At 46.5% G+C, this 23,938-nt stretch overlaps 1 protein-coding gene across 5 annotated transcripts in view; it reads left to right on the top strand.

Moving 5' to 3' along the window:
- The window catches only part of Gucy2g (guanylate cyclase 2g), a 43,154-nt gene that overhangs the window by 17,756 nt on the left and 1,460 nt on the right, over positions 1 to 23,938 (top strand). Inside the window, exons 11-19 of one of the 5 annotated variants that reach the window (NM_001081076.3) lie at positions 519 to 623; positions 1,099 to 1,170; positions 6,066 to 6,234; positions 8,297 to 8,452; positions 13,108 to 13,285; positions 15,494 to 15,634; positions 17,153 to 17,345; positions 20,312 to 20,486; positions 21,304 to 21,402. In NM_001081076.3, coding sequence (NP_001074545.1) covers positions 519 to 623; positions 1,099 to 1,170; positions 6,066 to 6,234; positions 8,297 to 8,452; positions 13,108 to 13,285; positions 15,494 to 15,634; positions 17,153 to 17,345; positions 20,312 to 20,486; positions 21,304 to 21,402 — 1,288 coding nt within the window. Of the gene's footprint in view, positions 1 to 518; positions 624 to 1,098; positions 1,171 to 5,779; positions 6,235 to 8,296; positions 8,453 to 13,107; positions 13,286 to 15,493; positions 15,635 to 17,152; positions 17,346 to 20,311; positions 20,487 to 21,303; positions 23,936 to 23,938 lie in introns of those variants that run through there. The other 4 variants (XM_030251100.1, NM_001371012.1, XM_030251101.1 and 1 more) reach the window with 4 other exon arrangements.

Genomic DNA, 23,938 nt, shown 5'->3' with positions numbered 1-23,938 from the left:
TGTGGTTAAGAACACTGGTTGCTCTTCCAGAGGACCGAGGTTCTGGCTCTCACCTAACTCTACCTGTCCCCTTAACGTTTCCTGGCCTTAATTCTGACCCTTCATCCTCTGTCTCAGACGGCTGCCTGCTTCCTTTTGAACTTGGATCTGGGGGAGGGTATTTCACTTTGCTTTGTGACAGTGATGCAGGGTCACACACCAGCATCAACAGCCACAACTAGGGAGGCGATGCAGGATCTGTCTGTGATGATGAGGTTTAGTTTCCACCCGTAGCTTAGATTAGACTTGGCTAATCTGGTTTGCTCTCTGGACTGCCGGGTTTTTCCAGCTGTGTCGTTTATCAATTGTATCCCTGCAGCGGGCTATGTCACCTTCCAGGCATCCGTTCCTTTGTCTGTAAAATGTAAAAAGGAAGTTCTTTCTTCACAGCACCTTAGGAATTAACTCAACGTGGGTAGAGCATACAGTAACCCCCTAGGTGGAGGCGTATGTCATGATATGGCCACCATTGTTTCCAGATGTGCGAACTAAAGCATGAAAACATCGTCCCCTTCTTTGGTGTTTGCACAGAGCCACCTAACATCTGCATCGTTACACAGTACTGCAAAAAAGGAAGTCTCCAGGTAAGCAGAGATGTTAAATCTGAGGTTGTGATTTATTAGACCGTGCCTGGGAAACAGTATCCAGCTTTCTCCCATTCATCCGTGCGTGGTTCCTTTCTGTCTCATAGAGAGACCTGAATTACCTTGGGCTGCTTCCTGGGATCAAGGCACAGTGAGCTGTCAAGGACAGCTTTCCTCTGCTCTGGGTGGAAACTCTATGAACTTGGTTTCTTCTAAATGTAACCCTCCTCCAGACCATTAGGCTCATGTCGGACAAAAGAGTGTTAATAAGAATTCAAAACCATCTCCTCTCCCCATACCGAGCCCGTGAAGATTTCCACTTAGGCACCACATCTCCACCTCACATTAGTTCTAGCCAAAAATACATGTAGGAAGCTCACTGTGTGTCAGCCCACTGTGTGTCAGCCACACTGTGTGTCGGCTCACTGTGTGTCAGCTCTAGTCCGGGTGATGTCTGGAAATAACTGTTTTCTAGGATGTTATGAGGAACTCCGATCATGAGATAGATTGGATATTCAAGCTCTCCTTTGCGTATGACATAGTCAATGTGAGTATCACATCGTACAGTATTACATTCTACAGTTGCCCTCTATGGCGGTTCATCTCCTTTTGGCTCTCTTGAAGGCTCTTTAGGTTCAGTGACCCCAGGTTGAAATTCGATCAGTTCAATTCAGACAGACGTTCCCTGGTTCTCTCATTTTCTAATCCACGTAAACCTTGAGCAGGAAAAGTGCTTTACTCTAAAGATGGAATGAGTGCGCGTCCCCTTAGGAAAGCACAGGGCATTTAGACTTTGTGGAGAACTTCTTATCCCAGGGCGAATTGAATTACCTGACCACAAGTTGAGGATATGCCCTTCTTCTCTCTAGCCATTGAGTCCTTCCTCGGAGACTGAGGCTCACTACCACGAAGCTAAAAGGACAGGGTGGGGGTGGGGGTGGGGGTGGGAGGGAGGGGAGGGGGAGGGGGGAGGGGCAGTGATATGAGAGGATGTGAAAGCAAGAACTGCCTGTAATTAAGAGGAGAATGATAATAGTCACTGTAACAGAATACGCACACACGTTATGAGGATACCATTATGCAAAAGGCATTGACCACTATATTTTGTTTTATTGACTTATTGAATTCTTACAACAGGATACAAGGCACACATGCTACTCTTGTTTTGCAGATGGGAGACAGAGCACTCATATAGCTTGCCTCAAGTCTCATAGCTACGGAATAGAGCCAATAGGATTCAAGTCCAGGCATGTCCCACACCACATTATGTAGCATGAAGGACTAGAGATTTCCGCTATGTTTCATAACAGGGACGAGCCAATCTCCTAAGTAGGTGCCCATCAGGGTATGGCAGGGAATACTCAGAGGAGGGTAGAGAGAGAGATCCAGCTCTGCCATGAAGGCAGGGAGTATGCAGGGTGTGGGTGGCTAGATACAAAAGCCCAAGATGACTCACTGTAGGTATACAGATGGTGGGGAGGGATGGGGAAGGCAGGTATTGAGTTGGGAAGATGAGCCATGGAGTGTGCCACATCTAATAAATATGATCTAGCAACTCGAGGCTGATCTCCTCAAGCAGGATGAGCGAGCAGATGTCCTTTGTTTGCCGTGTGGACTTTTGCTAAGAAAAGCTCCAGGAAGTAGATGCTAGCGAGGAAGATACCTCAACTAACCCATGGTAGAAACTGCCTGCCCGTGCAACCAGCAGCTGGCATTGCACTCATCAATAAACAAACCCTGCTGGGTGCCGGGTGGGCCACAGAGTCTTTCTAGAGGTTGTGACACTGACTGACTGAGTGGCCTTGTTAGCCTATGACTCTCTGCATGTTCATGGGAGTGGACTGGATGTTGGTTTAAAAATCTTTCTTTCTCAAAGGTTTTACTGCCCTGCGCTCCCAAGAAACTGACTCGGCCTGGCGAGAGCCTGACTTGCCAGGCTCCAGTAAAAAGCTGGCATCTTGTTGCCAAGCAAGGTAGACAAACACAATCTTCTCCATGACTATGTATCCAAGGGCAACCCTGGAAAACCATTGTTATTATTGCTGTAGACTTTTAACGCCCATCTGTCAAAAGTTTATTTTACTCTGGCACTTCTTAAAGACAGACAAGGGCAGTTAAGACTGTCACATGCCAATCACAAAAATAAGCCTTTCTCTGATGTCTGTTTTACCAGCACTTTCTCTATATCAGGCATGAGAGAGAGAGAGAGAGAGAGAGAGAGAGAGAGAGAGAGAGAGAGAGAGACTCTCCAAGTTCTCCAAGTAACCTACAGACAGAGTTAGGGGTTGAATATTTACTTTGGATTTGATTGGAGTCAGAGTATAGAGGACACAGACGAGTGGGGCTCATCTTCCTGTCCTCTGGGATCCCAAAGCAATGGGATGAGCCTTCGTTTCTGACTAAAGCAAGCCTTGATGAGGTCTGAGGGGCGAACCTTCATTTCTAACTAAAGCAAGCCTTGGCGAGATCTAAGTAAGGAACAGTTTGTTACAGAAATTGACTTAGAGATTTAAGCCCCAACTCTGTTACATACGGATCACATGACCTTCACCACCCTGAGACTCAGAAATAAAGATCATATCAGAACCCGTCTCCCAAAGTTGCTCTGAGAATTAAAGTATACAGAACGCTTAGCACTGTGGCTACCTTGTAACGGATACGGAATCAATGTTAATTTCTTACTACTAAACATAATTATTAGCACTCTCATTAATAACTCTAGTGTGGCGATTAAAAACTACACTCTCATTGATATCTCCCAAGAATTCTATGGAATAACTCTGTACTATCTGAATATGGTTCTACAAGGCACACATGCTCATAATGAACACTGGAAATGGAGCCAGGTCAACTTGAGGTATGTCTCAAGTATGAAAGAAATCCACATTTGCTTTGAGGGCTTAGTGAAAAAAAAAATGGTTGTATTCTGGAGTAAGATTTTTAAATGCACCAAATTAAATTCACAATATTACTAAAATTATTTTTACTTGTTTAGCTTTTCTTAAGATGGCTGCTGAAAGGAAAATTAAAAACATACCTGTGACTTGCACTGGGTTTTGATCCGATGTTGATCTTTCTAACTATTACTAGTATTTACTCCGATTTCAAGAGGGAGTTAAACTGAGGTCTAGTCAGCTCCTGGCCCTACTGGTAAGTGTGTCAGACCGGGGGTTGTGGCTAGTTTGTCTTTAAAGCCTGTGCTTTCTCTCATGCTTCCTGCTAAGCCCCAGAGAACACAAACAGGAGAGAGCCAGGTGTAAGAGCCCCGGGGGACCTTCCAGAACTTTCCAGTAGAGCAAGTAGTACAGGCCACAGTCAGGTGGTAGAGCAGCCTAAGTGTATGCTGCCTGGTTCGTGAGTCATGAAGACACTCAGAGTTCTATTTGTTCTCTGACAGTATGCACCATCATACTGCTTCATTAGGGTGGAAAATAAAAACACACCCATGCATGCAATCGGGTGGAGACAACGGCATTCCCAGAACCGCGGCGGTCCCTAAGCTTGCTCATTTTACATGTGCAATGAGCTCCACTAAAGTCCCAGCTCTTAAACGCTGTTTGTTTGCTGTGAGATAAAGAAAGGGACCCCGTGTAACACCAGACAAGTCTGCTGCCTGAGGTGGGACCGACAAGGGCAGGAGCAAAACCTTGCGTGTCTCTGTGACCTGTCACACAGACGTGTCTGCAAGGCCAGGGAGAGCTGTGGATCGGGTTCAGGTCTCAGCAGACTGCACACTTGGGCCATAGCCCGCTGGTATGAATCGGGTTCAGTTTTATCATCTTAACAAGGGTGCCACGGGGATAAAGGAACCCCATCTCCCGATGTAGGGGTGGGGTTAGTGATAGCTGCTCTCTCCTGGCCATTTACTCATTGCTATCTGTAGCGGTCCACACTTCCAACGCAATGCTGGCCCTAGGGTTCCCGCTGAAGCAAGCTTGTTGTTATCTAAGAGGATTAAGGTTCAGGAATCCTAAACCTTTAAGAATGGTCCCCTCCGATCCTCTTTGCTGTGTCATCAGTGCCTCCGCAGCCAGCCTGCCTGACACCCTTCTCCTTCCCAGCAGTTTCTGAGCCTAGTGGAATCTAGTTTGTTCTTGAGCAAGGGTGTTGGAAGAGTGTGGTCCGCTTTCCTCTCCCCACTTCCCTTTAACCACCCAGGCCGGGGAATTGAGTAGTTCTTGAGAAGCGAGGGGCTCTGAAGCCTGTGAAGCCTGGGGGCTCTATCCCAGCGCTATGCGCCACCTACTGGTGAACACTGAAACTGCAATGACTGAGAAGCGGAACGAGGCTTAGAAAAGGTTAAATGTGAGGCTGTGAAGGGCATGCGCCCGTGAATGTTTACTGCTGTTCACTTGTTCACAAACCAATACCACGCACAGCCACCGTCATGCATGCGAAGCATATGTGCACGCGAATGCTAGCGGCTATTTGTTCACAAATCAATACTACAGTGTGGGGCTCCACAGACGGCACCATCTGTCTGCCTGTCATGGCTTCCTTGCCCAGAAGAGGGCGCTGGAGCTGGACAAGGTCATGAGTTGGAATCCGACTTCAGAGCACCCAGCCTACCTCCATCACTGCAACCAGACTGCCTGGCGCGCTGATTTATCTCCCTCTCTTTGCTCAATTGTGAGAGGAGGCTATCCCCTCCTCTCTAGGGTCATTCAGGAAGGTCACGTGAGTTAGGTGTAGTAAGGGGCTTTTATTGCTCCTGAAAGTTATCCTTGATGGAGACACTATTGTTTGGTATTCACAGGTTGACACCTGTTTCCGAGGCAGGTAAGAGGGGCCCACAACACCCAGGCTGCCACAGGTTCACACCTCAGTGTTGACTTTACGCCTAGACAGTTCAGCTTGATTGCTTTTCTGCCCACAGTTCCAAAAATGAAGATACCCAGAGCTTTTACAGCAGTACAAAACAAACAAACACCCGAACCAAAACAACAACAACAACCCAAACCCGAGAGCTCGGAAATGCAGAGTCTGCGTTATTTCTGAACAAGGAAGGGAATTTGGGCCTTTCCCTTCGACCTTCCTCTTACAACTCCACGTCTGCCTTGGGAAATTACAAATGCCAAGATCCCCCCCTTTTTAACCATGTCTCAGATATGATAGCTTAAAAAAAAGTTATTCCTTCCTCCCACCTACCTTCCTAAAATAAACATTCTGTCTCAGTCCCAGACGCTCCATTAGCCCCTCCCACCCATGGAAAGGCCCCAGTGCTCTGGAAAAAACCATCTACCCTCCCACGGCTGGCTGTGTTTTTCTGCCTTTTTATAGCCTGTAAACATCTTCCACATTAAGCATCGTCTCTAAATTCTGAGCCTGCTTCCTTCTGGGCCCTAAATACGCAAGCTCGGCTTGAGGCGTATGGTGTGTGTGCGCACTGCTTTGAGCTGCATCCTCCAGTTCTGTTTCATATGCTCGTCATTACTCCTGCAGGGCTTGCTGTTCCTGCATGGGAGCCCACTGAGGTCTCACGGCAACCTGAAACCTTCCAACTGCCTGGTAGATAGTCACATGCAGCTGAAGCTGTCAGGATTTGGGTTGTGGGAGTTCAAGCACGGCAGCACATGGAGGAGCTACAACCAGGAGGCCACAGACCATTCAGGTAGCCATTGGCAGAGCTGAGATCCACTTGCTGTGGGCTAAATGGTCAGAGGGTTTCTTGTCTGTCTTTGGTTCATGATGCTGACTTTCGTGGGAACCTATGGGTAGTTTTTTCCTTCCCAGCTGAAAAAACAGACTTGTTTAGTTCATCCATAGAAGGCGAGGGCATAAATCACCGTGCGGTGGCATGAATCTGTGGTGAAAGGCAGTGGTTCTCAACTGGTGGGTTGCAACACCTTTGGCAAACCTTCCATCTTCAAAAATATTTACTTTATGATTCATAACAGTAGCAAAATTGCAGTTATGAAATAGCAATGAAAATAATTTTATGGTTGGGGGGGTCACCACAACATGATGAAGTGTATTAAAGTTTTCAGCATTGGGAAGGTTGAGACCTGCTGGTTTAAGGTCTGTGTTAGGAGACTAGTTGTCATTTATTTGGCCACTAAAGCCATGATTGCTCTTCTCTTTTGTCTTCTATGCTCCTTCTTGTTTTCATTCTGTGTTCTCAGTATGGACAATGAGATCTGCCAGGCTATCCTACTTAGGGCCGCTATTGCTCTGATGAAACACCATGACCCATAGCAACTTGGGGACAAAAGGGTTTATTGAGTTTACACTTCTATCAAAGGAAGTCAGGATAGGAACTCAAACGGGGCAGGAACCTGGGGGCAGGAGCTGATGATGCTGAACCCACAGAGGAGTGCTGCTTATTGGCTTGCTCCCCATGGCTTGCTCAGCGCACTTTCTATAGGAGTCAGGACCGCCAGCCCAGGGGTGGCTCCGTCCATAAAGAGATGCACCCTCCACCATCAACTGTTAATTAAGAAAATGCTCTATAGCCAAATCTTTCTTTTCATTTCTTTCTTTTTTTTAATTGGATATTTTATTTATTTACATTTCAAATGGTATCCCTTTTCCCCATCCCCCCCCAGAAACTCCCTATCCCATCCTCCTGCTTCTATGGGGGTATTCCCACCCACCCATTCCCGCCTCCCTACCCTTTCATTCCCCTACATTGGGGCATTGAACCTTCACGGGACCAAGGGCCTCTTCTCCCATTGATGCCCAACAAGGCCATTCTCTGCTACATATGTGGCTGGTGCCATGGGTCCCTCCATATGTTGGTTGGTGGCTCAGTCTCTAGGAGCTCTGGTGTGGGGGAGGGGTCTGGTTGGTTGATATTGTTGTTCTTTCTATGAGGTTGCAAACCCCTTCAGCTCCTTCAGTCCTTTCTTTAACTCCTCCACTGGGGACCCCGTGATCAGTCCAATGGTTGGCTGGGAGCATCTGCCTCTGTATATGTCAGGCTCTGGCATAGCCTCTCAGGAGACAGCTGTATCAGGGTCCTGTCACCATGCACTTTTTGGCATCCACATTAGTGCCTGTTTGGTGATTGTATATGGGATGGATCCCTTCCATAGCCAAATCTTTTGGAGGCATTTTCTCTATTGCGGTTTCCTCCTTTTGGATAACTCTAACCTGGGTCAAACTGACATAAAACTAGCTAGCACACAGTCTTTTAAAAGCCAGCTGAGACTACGAATGTGCTGTCTCTCAGGTCAGACCTTAATTTATTTTTACATGACTCCTTTTCACTAAAAATACATATACATGCAATTCTGAATGTATATATATATATATGTATTTATATATATATATGTATTTGTATATATGTGCATACACACACACACACACACACACACACACACACACACACATATTTGACTCCAGGTGTGTAATTATGCACAACAGACAAACAAGTGAAGCATTTACTGATTAAAAAACGTATAGAAATGCATTTTAACAAATTATTAGATTTACATATAAGTTTATCATTTAATAAATAGAAACAGCTATTGTACTACGGTACTGGGTAAACTATGAACTTGTTTGGAGCATCCTCCTTGGACATTTCTCCGAGGTCCTTATGGATATTGCAAGCTTTCCCAGGCAGACTCTCACAGGGCCAACCTCTCAGGATACATTGCCCTCATGTACTTCCACAGCATGGAAGGGGTTAGAGGTAACTTTGCTTCAAAGTGGTACCCATTGTCTTGCAGAGCTCTACTGGACAGCCCCAGAGCTGCTGCGGCTTCGGGAGAGTCCCTGTTCTGGCACCCCTCAGGGAGACGTTTACAGCTTTGCCATTCTCCTGAGGGACTTGATCCACCAGCAGGCCCACGGGCCCTTTGAGGACCTCGAGGCAGCTCCAGAGGGTAAAGCTGGAGTATGCTGCTGGCGGGGCTAAGGGGCTTGTGTGTGGAGACAGGGTGAAGGGACGTGGGGAGGGGGCGAGGAAGAAATAAGAGATTATGAGGGTGGCAACACACATGCACATGCACACACATACACACACATGCATGCACACACTCCAAATTGGGGGGGACGGACCGACAATAATAAAAGCTAGGTTTTTACAGCCTCTGATGAAGCCGGAAGCCTCTGTGAATGTAGGAGGTTTCTTCTAAATCAGACTCCAGCGTCAGTCATAGTTAGGGTTTCCTTTGCTGAGAAGACACACAATGACCAAGGCAACCCTTACAAGGGACAGCACTTAATTAGGGTTGGCCTCAGGCCTTATGATCATGGAGGGAAGCATGGCAGGATCCAGGCAGACAGCAATGAGGAGCTGAGAGTTCTACATCGTTCTCTGAAGGCGAACAGGAGAAGACTGGCTTCCAGGGAGCTAGGAGGAGGGTCTCAACGCCTCCTCCCTCAGTGACACACCTCCTACTAGGGTCACTCCCTGGGCCAAACATATTTAAACCACCACACTCCAGTTTCTACACTGAAACTGGAATTTCCATTTACAGTGTCTATATTTTAATGCCTTAAATCTATTCCGAAACAACTCCTTAAAAGCGTACATTAAGCAGCTGTGTTTTACACCCCCAAACTAAAGCTATTTAAAGTAAAAACTTAAGAGCTAAAGGAAACGCAAGATCTAGCCAGGCACTCCTGAATTTGGAACCAAGCCAACACACACACCCCATCCCTCCCACCCACCTCGTTCCCCCATCCCTTTCCCCAGCTGAGTCCAGGTAGAAATCACCTTCAGTTCAGGAGCCTGACTCCCTTTTGAACTTGGACACTCCATTCCGAGACACTGTAACAACTGCAAGCTGGTCACATGGGTCTGCATGTGACCACAGTAGCTAGGAAGAATAGAGTGTGTGCTAACCCTGGTCCCTGTGCATAGCAGCCCGATGGTTCTCAAACTCGAGTGGGTGCTGGAATAACCTAGAGGCTTGCTACAATACAGAATTACTGCTCTCCCTATTCTGGCTCAGGTTTCTGGCTCAGTGGGTCTGCGGGGAGGCCTGAGACTATACACTTCCACTAGAGTCTCTGCTGAGGCACATTTGAGAACTGGATTTGGTCTCATTGTCTTTGGGCCCGCAGCTAAAGTAGTACCGGAACTGTAATAAAGTACTGTTTCAAGCCTCTCTCCAAACCTGTTCTCCTGGAAATATGGGAACGGGCAGGCCGGGAAGTGTTTACCCAGCCTCCCCCACCCCAGGCCAGTGCCCTGTCTATTTGCCAAAGAGAAAGAATAAGTGCTTCAATGTAGCTAATGCACGGTAGAAAATGATTGCATGGAAATGTCAGGTGCGAGTTGCTAGCTAACAAGTCCACATCCCAGAGGTACTCTCAGGGTTCATTACCATCTGACGGACTCTCAAGGAAGTCCTTAGAGTGAAACCCAGGGCAGCAGAAAGCAGCAGCACCTTCCATCTCTGCTTCCGGGGTCATTGTCGTCCTCCATGTTTGAGTTTTACTTTGGATGCAAACCACAAATTGTTTAAAAGTACATTTTTAAAGGAGTTGTTTCAGAATGTATTCTAGGCATTCAAATGTATACTTCAAGACAAAGTTCACACTCAAAATTTGTTTTGTTTTTGGACAGAATCTCACTGTGCCACTTTGACTGGCCTGGAACTCTGTGTAGACCAGGCTGCCCTCCAACTTGAAGTGATTCTCCTGCCTCAGCCTCCTCAGGTCTGGGATTTCAAGAGGGCACCATTCACCCAGCTACCTCTAGCTTGTAGTCATAGTTGGTGCTATATTAGGCCATACTTTAGATTGCCTTAGTTTCTTCTGTCTCAGCATCCTTCTTGGGTGTCACATTGTGTTTAGTTTCTGTCTTATGGGTCATTAGCACAATTCCTCTGGCCCCACTTATGACCTTGACATTTTTGAGGAGTACTGGTCAGATTTGTTTGACATGTGTATGACCTGTCTATATACCTACATGTGTTTGCCTCTGTATTTGTGCATGTGTGTGTGTGTTTGCACATGCTTGTACATGCTTGTGTGGAAGCCCGAGGTTGCTGTCTATAGCTCTCCAACTTACATCAAGGCAGGGTCTCTCACAGAAGCCAGAGTTTGCCTTTATGGCTATCCTGGTTACGGAGCTTGCTTGGGAAAGCCCCATCACTACTTTGGAAGTGCTGGTATTATAGACCACCACACCCCTCAGGCATTGACATGGATTCTGGGGATTTGTGGCAAACACTTTACCCAGGAGCCATCTCCCCAGCCACTGGTCAGATACTGTGCAGGTTGCTTCTCATTTGGAACGTCTGACCTTTCCTTTTTCTCATGGATGTTCTGAGGTCGTGTGTGCTGGGGTCAAGCTTGTTGATGTAAACTGTCACTTTTGTGACACTGCCTGTTCTTAATGATGCAACTGTGAACACAACTGTCCAAGTCGAGGCTGATTTTGGTGGTCTGTGAGAGAGCTAGTCCTTGTTGATGTCTCTGTTGTAGGTTTCTTGATTTTGTCCTTCCATGTTGGAAGGAAGTCAGTAATGCTTAGGCCATATTAAATCAAGAATTGCTATAGATAGTATACAGAATCCCCTGTTAGATTTCTCTGCTTGATTCCTGTTATCTGTGCCATCAGTTGTTAATATCTATCCATATAGACAATGTTGTGGCTCAAATGGTTCCATTTCTGGCTGTCCAACTTCAGTTGGAGGCGTGGTCTTTGGACACATAATTGATACTGTATTTGTTTTACTTTTGAGTGTTTTTCTACTTTCTGGTGCTATAGACTCCTTTAGGCTTTTTTTTTTTGTACAACCCTGCTCAGTACTACACACCCCCACTCAGTACTACACTCCTCTACTCATTACTACACACCTCCACTCAGTACTATACTCCCCACTCAGTACTACATATCCCACTCAGTACTACATACCCCCTACACAGTACTACACACCCCCTGTTCAGTATTACACATCTCTATTCAGTACTACACTCTCTCGCTCAGTATTATACACCCCCACTCAGTCTACACACCCTTACACAGTACTACATGCCCCCACTCAGTCTACACACCCCCTGCTCAGTACTACACATCCCACTCAGTACTATATCCTCCTACTCAATACTACATACCCCTGCTCAGTATTATATACCCCCACTCAGTACTATCCACCCCCTGCTCAGAACTACATACCCTTGCCCTGTACTAGATACCCCCACTCAGTACTACACCTCCCCAGTCAGTACTACACACCCCTACACAGTACTACACACCCCCTACTCAGTACAAGAAGCAGGCCATTCTCTAGCAGCCCTGGCTTCTTTCTTTAGATAGTGATACGAGGACAGTACACATGCTTTTTCTACCTGGGTATTGTTGTTTCTAGCCTCTCTTTGGTAGGTGGTAGGTAGATGTGTATAATAACCCATTCTTGGACATATAAGATACAGGCATGCACCTGCATCTCTGTTAAGCTAAGCATGAGTTCATAATGACATGGCCAACTTGACCTCATCACCATCTATAGCTCTCCGTCTTAACCATCAAGGCAGCATTTCTCATGGAACTGAGTCAGTCTCTCAAGAGGACCTCGGAGGAGTAACTGCACCATAGGCAACATAGTATCTCTGAGTGGCAGAATTGCCAGTAGCTCCTTTTGTCGTCTTGCCTTATTTCAGGCACTGTGGAGGCACCCCACTTTCTCCTGCCCTAGTTTTAGCAAAGTCACATACACATGGCACCATTAGACTCTTCCCTTTTGTCCCAAATCCCATTTCCAGCTTCTCTCATGTCCTGATTCACATATATTTTTTAAAGCAATTTTTTTAATTTCTTAAATGCAACTGTTACCCAACAGTGCCTGTGTGTCTGTCTGTCATCACACTGTCAAACAGCATGTACCCAAGTAGGTACAAGGTTCCCATGTACCTACTCAACCATCTCCAAAGCTCTCAGCCATATCCAGACTAGAGTTTGGTTTTCTCGACCTCATTGCCAGCTCATGCAGACACGCACATGCACACACACACACACTCTTCCAGGGCGCTCTCTGCTTAGTAGCATGCATTTGTTGTTCATTTATATTCTGCAACATAGTATTTTTATGTTAAGATATGTATGCATTACTCTCAAAATATTTTCTTTTTTAAAAGGTGGGAATGAAATCCTTAACAAATGCTGCTGGAAGCTGGACAGGGAAGGGAAAGGAAGCAGGTTTACAAAACTGGACAGACAGGGAGACAGTAGCCTTTTATTCATTAAAGCCACTTTTATGAAGCATGGGATACAAAGTTGCATGACGCACACTTTGGAGACTCAGCACCACATGCCTCTAGATTTGTGAGGTCACTCAGAAGGGGTCTGCTTTAAAAAGCCTCAGTTTGGAAACTGATGGGTCAGAGGTCGTGTCTACATTTCCACTGGACTCTTTACTTTTCTAGAAGGATCTAGAACACCTGTGCACCTCTAGATCATCCTGAAATTCAAATATATTGCTTATTTTGACTTTGCTTTTAAGCTGGAGGATGCCGTCACTATTTAGACAGTTGTGTCTTGAGTGATCAGACTAGCTTGCTTATCCAAACCCCTCATGGGTTTCAGAAATCATCAGCCGCATCAAAGACCCCCGGGCACCCGTTCCGCTTCGGCCGTCCCTGTTGGAGGATAAAGGTGATGGAAGGATTGTGGCCCTAGTGAGGGAGTGCTGGGATGAATCTCCAGAGCTAAGGCCCATCTTCCCTTCCATCAAGAAGACGTTACGAGAAGCCAGTCCCAGAGGGTAAGTTAAATGTGCAGTAGATTATTCCTTCTCCAATGTAGCCATTGGGAATTGGAAAAAAAATCATGTCGCCTATTCAACCCTCTCCAAAACTCTCAGCCACACCCAGACTATAATTTTGCTTTTCTAGACCTAATTACCAGATCATGTGCACACCCCCTTTCACACCAGCTCCCTTTATTTAGTCAGATGCACTCAGTGTTCATTTATGTTGTTGTAACAGTTTGTATGACTCTTCTCCCCCCCCCTACTTCCCTTCCTCCCACCCCCTTCCCTTCTGTTCCATTCCTTTCCTTCCCTGCCTCCTTCTCTCTCTCCTCCTCTCGTGGCTCTTCTCCATCTTCCCCCCTCCTCTCTCTTCTCTCCCGTCATCATATTTCCACTTAAAGTCCACCATATGCAAAGTTCTACACGCTGGCTCAGGTGGAGTGCTCAAGTGTTCTGTCCATTTTGTGAACGAGGAACAGACATTAGCAATGCCATGGGCCCATTCAGACATCTCTCATCAGTCAAGGCTTTTCCCCAGGCCATTTTGACACTGCCTTAGTATATTTTTCAAATTCTTATTCTAAGGATCCTAACTACTGATTTGGTGTTGGACAATATGATAAAAGTCACGTACCAACTCCAGATTATCACTGAATTGTTTTCTTCTACAGAGCTGAGTGAGGGTCAAATCCAGGGCCTCGTGTGTGTTCGGCAAGGGCTTACCACTGGGCTAACCCCAACCTTGCAGTTGGTTATCGAACCTACCTCTCAAATCCCCTTTACAGTACCAGCATCTTACATATCAGGCTGATAGTACCATCTAAAACAGTAGTTATTTATGTGTATGTGTGTCAGTAGATGCCAGAAGTTGGTGTCAGATTCCCGGGAACTGGACTTACAGTCAGTTGTAAGCTGCCTTTTTGGATGCTGGCAACCAAGTAGAAAGCACTGTTAACCACCAAGCCATCTCTCCACCCCCATGATAGTATCTTTTTTCTTTTTTCCTTTTTTTTTTTTTTTTTTTGAGACACATTCTTACTACGTAGCTCTGTCTGGCTTGGAACTCCCTAGGACCTCCCTATGTAGACCAAGCTTGACCTAGACTCATGGCAGCTTTTACCTCCCCAGTGCTGGCATTAAAGGTGCGCGTCACTACTCCTGAACTGGAGGCTATAATATTTAATACACATTAAATGTTTAACTTTAACTTGAGGAGGCAGAAAGAACCCTGGCTCGAAAGTGTTTACTTCTAATTTGTTCATTTATCTTGGTATTGTGGGGCTGGAGAGATGGCTCGGTGGGAAAGAGCACTGGCTGCTCTTCCAGAGGTCCTGAATTCAATACCCAGGACCAAGCGGTGGCTCACAACCATCTAATGGCATCTGATGCCCTCTTCTGGTATGTCCGAAGAGAGCTACAGTGTACTCATAAACATAAAATAAATAAATAAATAAATAAATCTTTTAAGAAATTAAAAGAAAATTGTTAACTTGGCATGGTTAACATAACAAGCCTGTGTTCTTCTCCAGGTCACAATAGTTTTTTAATTGCTGATTTTTATATTATCTTAATGTACATGAAATATCGGTACTAATGGTATAAAAATATAATGTTTCAATATATGTATACTTTGCCAACTAACATAATGTATCTTGGATTGGTAGATATGTCCTTGACTTTTTACTCAGACAATATGATCCCAACATTAAGACAAACGTATTTCCTACCTGAGTCTTAGTCTTCTCATCTAAAAGGTGAGCAGCATAAGCAACTTCATGGGGGGCATTTCTGGAATGCAGTCCCGCAGATCCATGCTGGGCAGTCTGAGAAATGTCCCAGTTTGCAGTCTGTACCTTTTGGCTTCGTTGTGACCATGGCAAGGAGCATGCTGGGAAGTGAAGACGAGTCATCCAAGTCCACTGTTGAATGTCTGCTGGCCGCCAGACTCACCCCTAGGCAGTTTATACACGTTCGCGCCCAGAAATCCTAAGAAAACCGCACACAAGGTACATTTTTCAGAGGAGTAAACTGAGGCCCAGAGGAACCAAGGGCGCCGCTTCAGCTCAGGGCCGGGGACTCGCTACTGCCACGGGCAGTCCTCAGTAGCACACCCTAACTAAGGCAAGAAATGTCTCTGTGGGATAGGTATTTAGGAGTTGTGTGTTCACTGTGGTCCGATGGTTCCTGGGAGAGCACGCTAACACGTGCGTTCTTTTAAAGCCACGTGAGCATCCTGGATAGCATGATGGGGAAGCTGGAAACGTACGCCAATCACCTGGAGGAAGTGGTAGAGGAGCGGACCCGCGAGTTGGTGGCAGAGAAAAGAAAGGTGGAGAAACTCCTGTCTACCATGTTGCCAAGGTATTTAGGAGCAGTGTTGGGCAGGCCAAAAACAACCCGAGGATGATAAGCTGCCCTGTCTTAGTGTCTCTGAGCAGGAAAAATATTTCTGTTGTGTGTAATAATTAAAAAATAAGCAATCCTTGCTATCGCCTGCTACTCTCCGGCTCCATTCCCGCGGTTCATTCCCGCAGTTTGCACAGTTTTCTGTCATCCAACCACTGTGGCTAGCTGTCATAAATCCCTGTAACCCAGTAAAACTCTAGAGGCTTGTAATTTATCAGTCAGATTTATATCAGTAAATTCTCAACCCACGAAATGCCCACACAATGAACTGAGAGCCAACCTAGACTGGACAAATTGTCCTGTATATTAATCCATCTTTCCTATGACATTCATAGCTACCTGTGATCTTCTCTGTTCTTCTGTCCCTCTCTGTCTCATCTCTAAAACTCTCAGCCCGCCTTCTTTTCCCACTGCCCAATCAGAGGCTTCTAGCCTTATCTTTGCCTGCCCTCACCCGCATATCAATAGCAATGCACATTGTAACCCGCGATAATGTGCAATGGGTTTATATAAAAAAAATTAACGCAACATATTTCCATTGTTCTTTTTCTAAGAGGATATCAAGCTTTGTAAAAGGGGGCCAAGCAGGGAGAGAAGGGGGGGGGGAGGGGGAGAGAGATGGAGGGAGGGACTGAGGAAGGGATATATATATATATATATATATATATATATATACATACATATATATGCATATGCGTACGTATGTATGTATATGTATGTATGTGTGTATGTACGTATGTATGTGCAAAAGTTGGCAAGTCGATTCACCTTATTAATGAAAACACAGGCAAACAAACCACAGAAAATTCAAGTGTGGTTTATGTGGAAAGTGGTGAATGCAGTAACAGGATATAGCCACTAGATGGCAGGCTAGCTTCATGTCTCCTTTGTCTAGCTCAGAATGTGCCTGTGGCATCAACTAAAAAAAAAAAAAAAAAAAGCTTCAACGTTGTTTCTCTTTCCACCTATGCATCCTCTGACCTCCAGATGGAAGCATTTACTTTTGAAATGTTTGTGCATTTGCATGTCACCAGAAGAGTGGAAGAGGGGAATATTTATTTATTTTCTTTATTTTGAGATAGGGTCTCAATATGTAACCATGGCTGCCCTGGAGCTGACTGTGTTGACAAGTTTGTCTTTGAACTCACAGAGATCCACCTGCCTCTGTCTCCTGAGTGCTGAGATTAATGGCCCATACCTTTCTAGAGCAGTAGTTCTCAACCTATGGGCTGTGACCTGTCCCCGATTTCCACCCTTTCCTGCGGATTACAGCCACCACTTAAAAATCTCTGTAGAGAAAACACCAAGTGAATAAATGCGTGTCATTAAGTCCCTCTATATGGCAAATTTAATAAGTAAAAACCTAGCTCACCAAAGCCGAAGGGGCTGCAGAGGGTCGGCTCTGCCAAGAGCCTTGGAAGCGGAAACAAGCATGAGTTTGTTAAGACCCATCTACCCTTTCTCTGATTTCAGCTTCGTGGGAGAACAGCTAATAGCCGGAAAGTCTGTAGAACCGGAACACTTTGAGTCTGTCACCATCTTCTTCTCTGACATCGTGGGGTTCACAAAGCTGTGTTCCCTCAGCTCCCCCCTGCAAGTGGTGAAGCTCCTCAACGACCTGTACAGCTTGTTTGACCACACGATACAGAGCCATGATGTATACAAGGTGAGCCGAGGTGCCCTGGGCTGTGATGCACAGACTCCCCATCTGCTGTCTCCAGGCTGAGGACAGACCACCTCTCAGCTCGTCTCAATCCATGGCAGAACCCCGATGCTTGATTTCTGTCCATCTTCTCCGGAAGGGTCTTGATTAGCCACAAATGTGCACGCTTGTCCGGAGTCACTGGGTGGCGGCTGCAGATGACTCAGTCAGTAAAGTGATTGCCTCGCAAACTGAAAGACTTGAATTTGATCATCAGAATCCATGTAGGAATAAGCAGGGCTTCGTGGTGCTAAATTCTCAGCCCCACGGAGGCAGAGTGAGGCAGAGTGCTGGGATCTGACGGCCAAGCATCTTCATTCACAGGCCAGTGAGAGAGTCTGCCTCAAACACCAAGGTGCACAGTGGCTAAGGAATGACAACTGAGGTTTCCTCTGTCCTCCACACTCGCACTGCATTGCTATGAATATCCGTTCTTTGCCCATTATTTTAATCTCTCTCTCTCTCTCTCTCTCTCTCTCTCTCTCTCTCTCTGGTTTTTTTCGAGACAGGGTTTCTCTGTGTAGCCCTGGCTGTCCTGGAACTCACTCTGTAGACCAGGCTGGCCTCGAATTTAGAAATCCACCTGCCTCTGCCTCCCAAATGCTGGGATTAAAGGCGTTCGCCACCACGCCCAGCCCATTATTTTAATCTCGCAGAAAAGATGTTTGAAAGGAGGCAGTGGCCAGTACTGAGTGTATGTCTTTCAGATCCTGGGAAGCTCAAAGCTGCTACCTTTAGATTTGTGGATCTCATTTTTGTTGGTATGATCCAGGCTAAGTGGGAGATAGCAGATATGGCCTGTACAGTGTTACACAAAGGGGCCATATAGACATGGTCCCCCAGAGTGAGAAGGAGATGGAAGAGTGTAGGGTTATGTGTCCCATGTCTGCTCTGCCACAGGGCTCAGCTGCTCGGGGAGGCAGGATGCAGGAAGTTAGACCACCCTTACCCACCACTGTCACTGGGTGGGTGCTAGGCCATTGGGAAGCCCCAGGACACTGCTCCAGGGTTTGGGGGTGGGGAAGCTCAGTCTGGGGGTCCCAGGCCTGCAATGAGGCCAGGGGCCGTTTGGTTCTCAGGCTCTTGGACACCTAGGCACTGTTGGGAGCTGCAGAAGAGCTGAGAGTGGAGTGGGCTGGATCTAGCCCAGGGCTTGGGGGAGGGGGAAAGAGGGAGGAGTGGTCCCATGGTGGGAGTTCTTGGCTTGATGGCAGCAGCAGGCTTGAGCTTGCCTTGGTTGTGGCTGGGAACATAGAGAGGCCTTCTATGGAAGATTAGATGGTGGGTCTATAGGTGAAAGCTTTCTCCATGGCTCCCCACAGTAGATCCTGATGAAAAGAGGTAGTCCATGATTTTGAGACATTTATTGTCATGGTGGAAAGTGGATGAGTAAGACTGTGTCCCCCCCTCCCTTCTCAGGGTGGGCCTGATGTTAAATACCTTTGGCAGGGAGAAATGTGGGCACAAAGCTTATTAGCTAAGCCCTCCAGACCTCTTGGTACCTCATTAAAATGGAGACCTGTCTTGAGTCTACATGACCACAGGTTACATCCTCTACCTGTAGAGGGGCTTGGAGCATTGCCCTTATGTGCCTGATGACCACAAATCTATGGGGGGCTGTGGCTAGTGACAGGCCTGGTGCATGGCAACAGGCAAAACGCCTACCATCCCTTCAAGATCTCCAGGGTTTTAAGCCTTAGCTCAACAAGGAACCAAGGTGTCTTTCAAGGTCCCACAGAGGACAAGTGGTGATGACGAGACTTTGTGTGTGTAGTGTTGTTGATGCTGTTCCCTGGGTTGTAAGACTTCTTTGTGGGGAGGGTCAGACCATGGATAGGGGAGTAGTATGTGTACTGTGTGCCTCTACATACCTTCTAGGCAGCTTCAACTGTTCCCAACTGTACACAACTTACTCATAACCCCATGCCTATCCCTCTCCCTCTACCTATGCCTTGGGGCTGACAAGATTTAGAAGATAGTGGGGCTGTGTCCCTGAGTGACAGACACTCAGCGGGCATCCCCTAGTATTCTCCACAAATGACAAGTTTTTAAGGGAGAAAGGATGGCACAGTGTGCCTTTAAGAGCTCATCTCCACTCCTGTTCTGCCTAGAACAGTGTCGCCTGGAACTTTTCTCCTAGCTCTCTCTCCCAGGGGCCCTTGGCACGAGTGGCTATCACATCGGGTTTTTAGTTATGAAGGTTGTTCTCAGGAAAGGAAAAGTGGTCTTGAGCCAAGTTAGACTTGTTGAGTAATGGACTTTTGTAATTTTTGGGTCAGCAGAAGATAAGTGTTGCCATGGGCAGTGTTCCCACTGCCTGACTAATATAGTGCCTTTCCATATCATCTTTGGGTTCTACTCGATACAACTGTATCTGCAAAAGCTTGAAGCCTTGGGCTTCTAGGCACCAGTGACTTCTCTTGCCAGTGAGGACTCTGGTTTTATTAGGAGAGCTGGTGCAGAGGAGCACAAGTCAGTGATGCAAATATCTACATGTGTGTGAGTGAATTAATTAGTGTGTAAGCGTTTCTATGTCCTTGTGTGGCAGGAAGACATTTGGGGTTGGCTAACATGGACTACACTTGAGGAATCCACGTGATTCTTCAGGATTTACCCAACTTGTATGTGGCTGCTTGTCTAACTGGTTCTGACCTTGGACGAGAGAAATATGGCACCAGGGTTATCAGGTCTCAGAGGTGCAAACAATGTCTGTGGGGAGAAGAAATGTTTGTGGACCAACTTGAGCAAGAACATACGTGTGAGGAAATGCTGGGTTTGGGTGGAATAGAGATCATCAAGTGTCAAGCTTTGGAGTACGAGGCTCAGGAGAGGAGCTGAGAAGAGGGGGTCCTCTTGTCTAACCCCATCCCCTCCTTTGCTTAGTGCCTTCCTCACGGAACCCTAAGTGTGCTGTGTTGTACCGTTTGCAGGTTGAAACCATTGGAGATGCCTACATGGTGGCAAGTGGGCTCCCCATCCGCAACGGAGCTCAGCATGCCGACGAGATTGCCACCATGGCCCTGCACTTACTCAGTGTCACCACCCACTTCCAGATCGGGCACATGCCTGAGGAGAGGCTCAAGCTCCGCATAGGCCTCCACACAGGTAGACAGCACTGGTGGCCGGTGACCACAGGTGGCTCTGGGCTTGAGCCCGGTGTCTGAGGCTTACAGGAACACAGTCATTAAATGGGGGCCGTGGGACCCCAGAATGCTGAGCTGTCTGCTGCTCAAATGCCTGAGCTGTTTTAAAACCGGACGCGGGCAGAGTGCGGGAACCATGCTGGGCTACATTTTCTTCATGCATTCCTATTCATGGTTTTTGTTTGTTTGTTTGTTTTGTTTTTTGTTTTTAAATCAAACTCATGGACTTATGACTTGCAGACAAGTGAGCCCTACTTGGTTGGTCTAGTATCCTTTTATTACCTTTTTTAAAAAAAAGAATATTGAGGGAGTCTTGCAACACAGCTGGGGTTGGCCTCCAATTTGCGGTCTTCCTGCTTCAGCCTCCCTGTAGGTACAGGCCCATTTCTTGATGCTGCTTTGAGAAAATGCTTCATGGTTTCCTTTTGCATGAGGTCCCCATGCCCACCCAAATTATGTAGCCATGGTCCTACTATCCAACCGAAAGCAAACCTGTTCTATAATGAGAAGTAATTCCTCATGTTTGTGCTGCTGTGGGCTTCATATACATCTGCAGGTCATAAGTAATGTGGATAAGGTTTGATTTGTTTTCTGCGAGAAGTGCCTGCGAGCCAAAGATGCTTTGCAGGCACTCGATGATCCATCATACCAAGCGCTGATCCAAGGGGCACCTAAATAAATACTTGTTGAATTAACTTCCTCTATGGACTTGATGGCCTGTGTGGAGCCCAGCCTTGGGGAAACCAGGCAGTTAGAGCCTTCCATTGTTCTCTCCTCAGGTCCTGTGGTGGCCGGTGTGGTGGGAATCACCATGCCCAGGTACTGTCTGTTTGGAGACACTGTGAACATGGCATCCAGGATGGAAAGCAGCAGCTTGCGTGGGTATCATTTGCAGCATGCAACGCTGCAAGCACAGTTCCCTGACCCCTGCTCCTCTAGCTTTCATCAGTGGGTATTTTTTAGAGGACTCATTTGCATTTTGTCTTTGTTTTCTATCTGGAAGATAAGATCATTATTCACAGGAGTCAACCTGAGTACCAGCTGTGTAGACAGAGATGTTTCCCCCCTGTGTGCATAGTGGAGCTACATAAACACACATGGCTTCTTCCTTTTAACTCCCTCTCCCTCCCACCCATCTCTCTCTCCATGTGTGTCTTTTTCTCTATAGCTCTCCACCTTATTCTCCATCTTGATTTTTGATCCAGGGTCTCACTGAAGCTGAAGTTCCCTGACTGGCTGGGCTGGGTGACCAGTGAGTTCTCAGAATCCATTTGTCTCTACTTCTCAACACTGAAGTTATAAATATGCACCCACACCCAGCTTTAATGTGGGTGCTGGGGATCAAAACTTTGATTGTTATGCCTACATAGTTATCATTTTATCCATCAAGACTTTTTTCCTGTTCTTAACAGACCTACATATAATGAAAGCATATAAACACAAAACACACACAATAGAAAAGTTTTTTTTTTTTTCCTATAGTGTCAGACAGTAAATATTTTAGGTTTTAGGGGCCATATAGTCTCGGTTGCAACTACTTAATTCTGATGTTGTAGTTCAAGAGTAGTTTTAGAAACATATAAATGCAAGACCCAGTTCCAATAAAACTTTATTTGCAAACACAAATATTGGGCAGACTGGCCTGTGAGTAATAGTAATCTCTGATGTAGAGTGTGTACCTGGTGGTGTAGAGAAAAATCTATGAACAGAACTCAAGAAAGCATCATATTCTTATGTGCTTTCTAGTAATTTTATCATACCAACTATTGCTTGATATATACATGTGTGTGTGTGTGTGTGTGTGTGTGTGTGTATGTGTGTGTGTGTATGTTTGTGTGTATGTGTGTGTGAGTTTCTGTTGTCCGCCTTGCCTCTGAGGGTATAGGAACTCTGCTGCATAGATGATACACAGAGATGCTAGACTGTATTTAACCCTATATCCCGCTGTTGGGTGCTGGACTACTCAGGGGTTGGAAAAATGCAGCCTAAGATGTGGGAGGCTGAAGATGGGCTTCCCTGACTACTGGGTGTCCATTTGCTGCTGGAAACCATGCAGAGGGGCTGGGAATGAAGGGTAGGAGGTCCATGGGCCTGTGATGAGGAGCCCTGGGCTGGGGGTTCCCAAACTACTGGACATCCAGGCACTGGGTCACAGGGAGTTGGGAACGGAGGAGGCCCCTGGAGCTGGTGCTGGGGGAATGGGCTCCAGCGTAGCTAAGCAGTGACAAGTCCAGGGATGCAGAGGGGCTTCTGTGGGGGACTTAGATGGCACAGCTCTGTAGATGATGAAGGTTTCTCCCATGCTCCCCAAGGCGGTTCTTGATGAAAGAGACAGCCCTTGGGTCCAAACCGTTTATTGATTGTTCATCGTGGAAATGGGTGCATACCACCTCCTCATGGTGGACCAGAAATTAAATATCTTTTGCAGGAAGGAATGTCCTGGAAAGGAAGCTTATTGGCTAAACCCTCAGGGTCTCTAGATAACTCATCAGCATGGAGAACTCTGTCCTCATCTATGAGACCATAGGTCATAGAGAGTGTGGTCACGTGATCCTGATCAGAAGTGAGTGGAGTGCCAAGGGTCCGCTGGTGAGAGGTTCCAGGGCTTCCAACCTGCTCAGCCTTACCAAGTTTCCTGGCATGGTCTATTGCCCTTGCGCGCGCGTGCGCGCGTGCATGTGTGTGTGCGTGCGTGCCTGTGTGTGTGTGTGTGTGTGTGTGTGTGTGTGTGTGTGTGAAGGAAAGGTTTACAGTTTACAATAGATCAGGAAGCTGGCTGCCTAGGCAGGTTTCAGAATTGTCTCTACTTGCACCTTTGGTTATGGTAACATTTTCAGGAACACGTCTTCAGTTCATCCCAGGAAGAGGAAGAAGCCCAGTGAGCCTCCGTTCATGGGGATCTTCAGCTTGCAGTCTGAGCTGGTTCTCTGTTCCTAAACCAACCACTAATCCATAAGTATCTTACCAATTTACTAATGCCTGGGTAGCTTAACGTCCCAACCTACCTATGTGTCCCAGACACTGGCTATAATTTGTACTTTAAATTTGTCTATCTGTCTGTCTGTCTATCTATCTATCTATCTATCTATCTATCTATCTATCTATCTATCATCTATCTTCATACACACACACACACACACACACACACACACCTGCCTATCTACCTATCTGAAAAGGGTCTGACTAAATCTCAGGCTAGCCTGGAACTCACGATGTAGTTAAAACGGGTCTTGACCTCCAGCTCCATCATCCTCTGCTTCCCATGGGCTGGGATTAGGATACCCAGCCTCGTGCTTTGTTTTATGAGAAGTTATAGAAAACAAGGAATGAAGTAATGTTGGTCCCTTCTCTAAAGAAGCCCTGCCCACCGACTCCCCCAGTGATGATGGCGACTAGCCAATGTCTGATTTCTGG

This window comes from Mus musculus, chromosome 19, assembly GCF_000001635.26.
Source record: "Mus musculus strain C57BL/6J chromosome 19, GRCm38.p6 C57BL/6J".
Taxonomy (NCBI): domain Eukaryota; kingdom Metazoa; phylum Chordata; class Mammalia; order Rodentia; family Muridae; genus Mus; species Mus musculus.
Note: the sequence above shows the minus strand (reverse complement) of the source record. Positions and strands in the feature narration are given on the sequence as shown.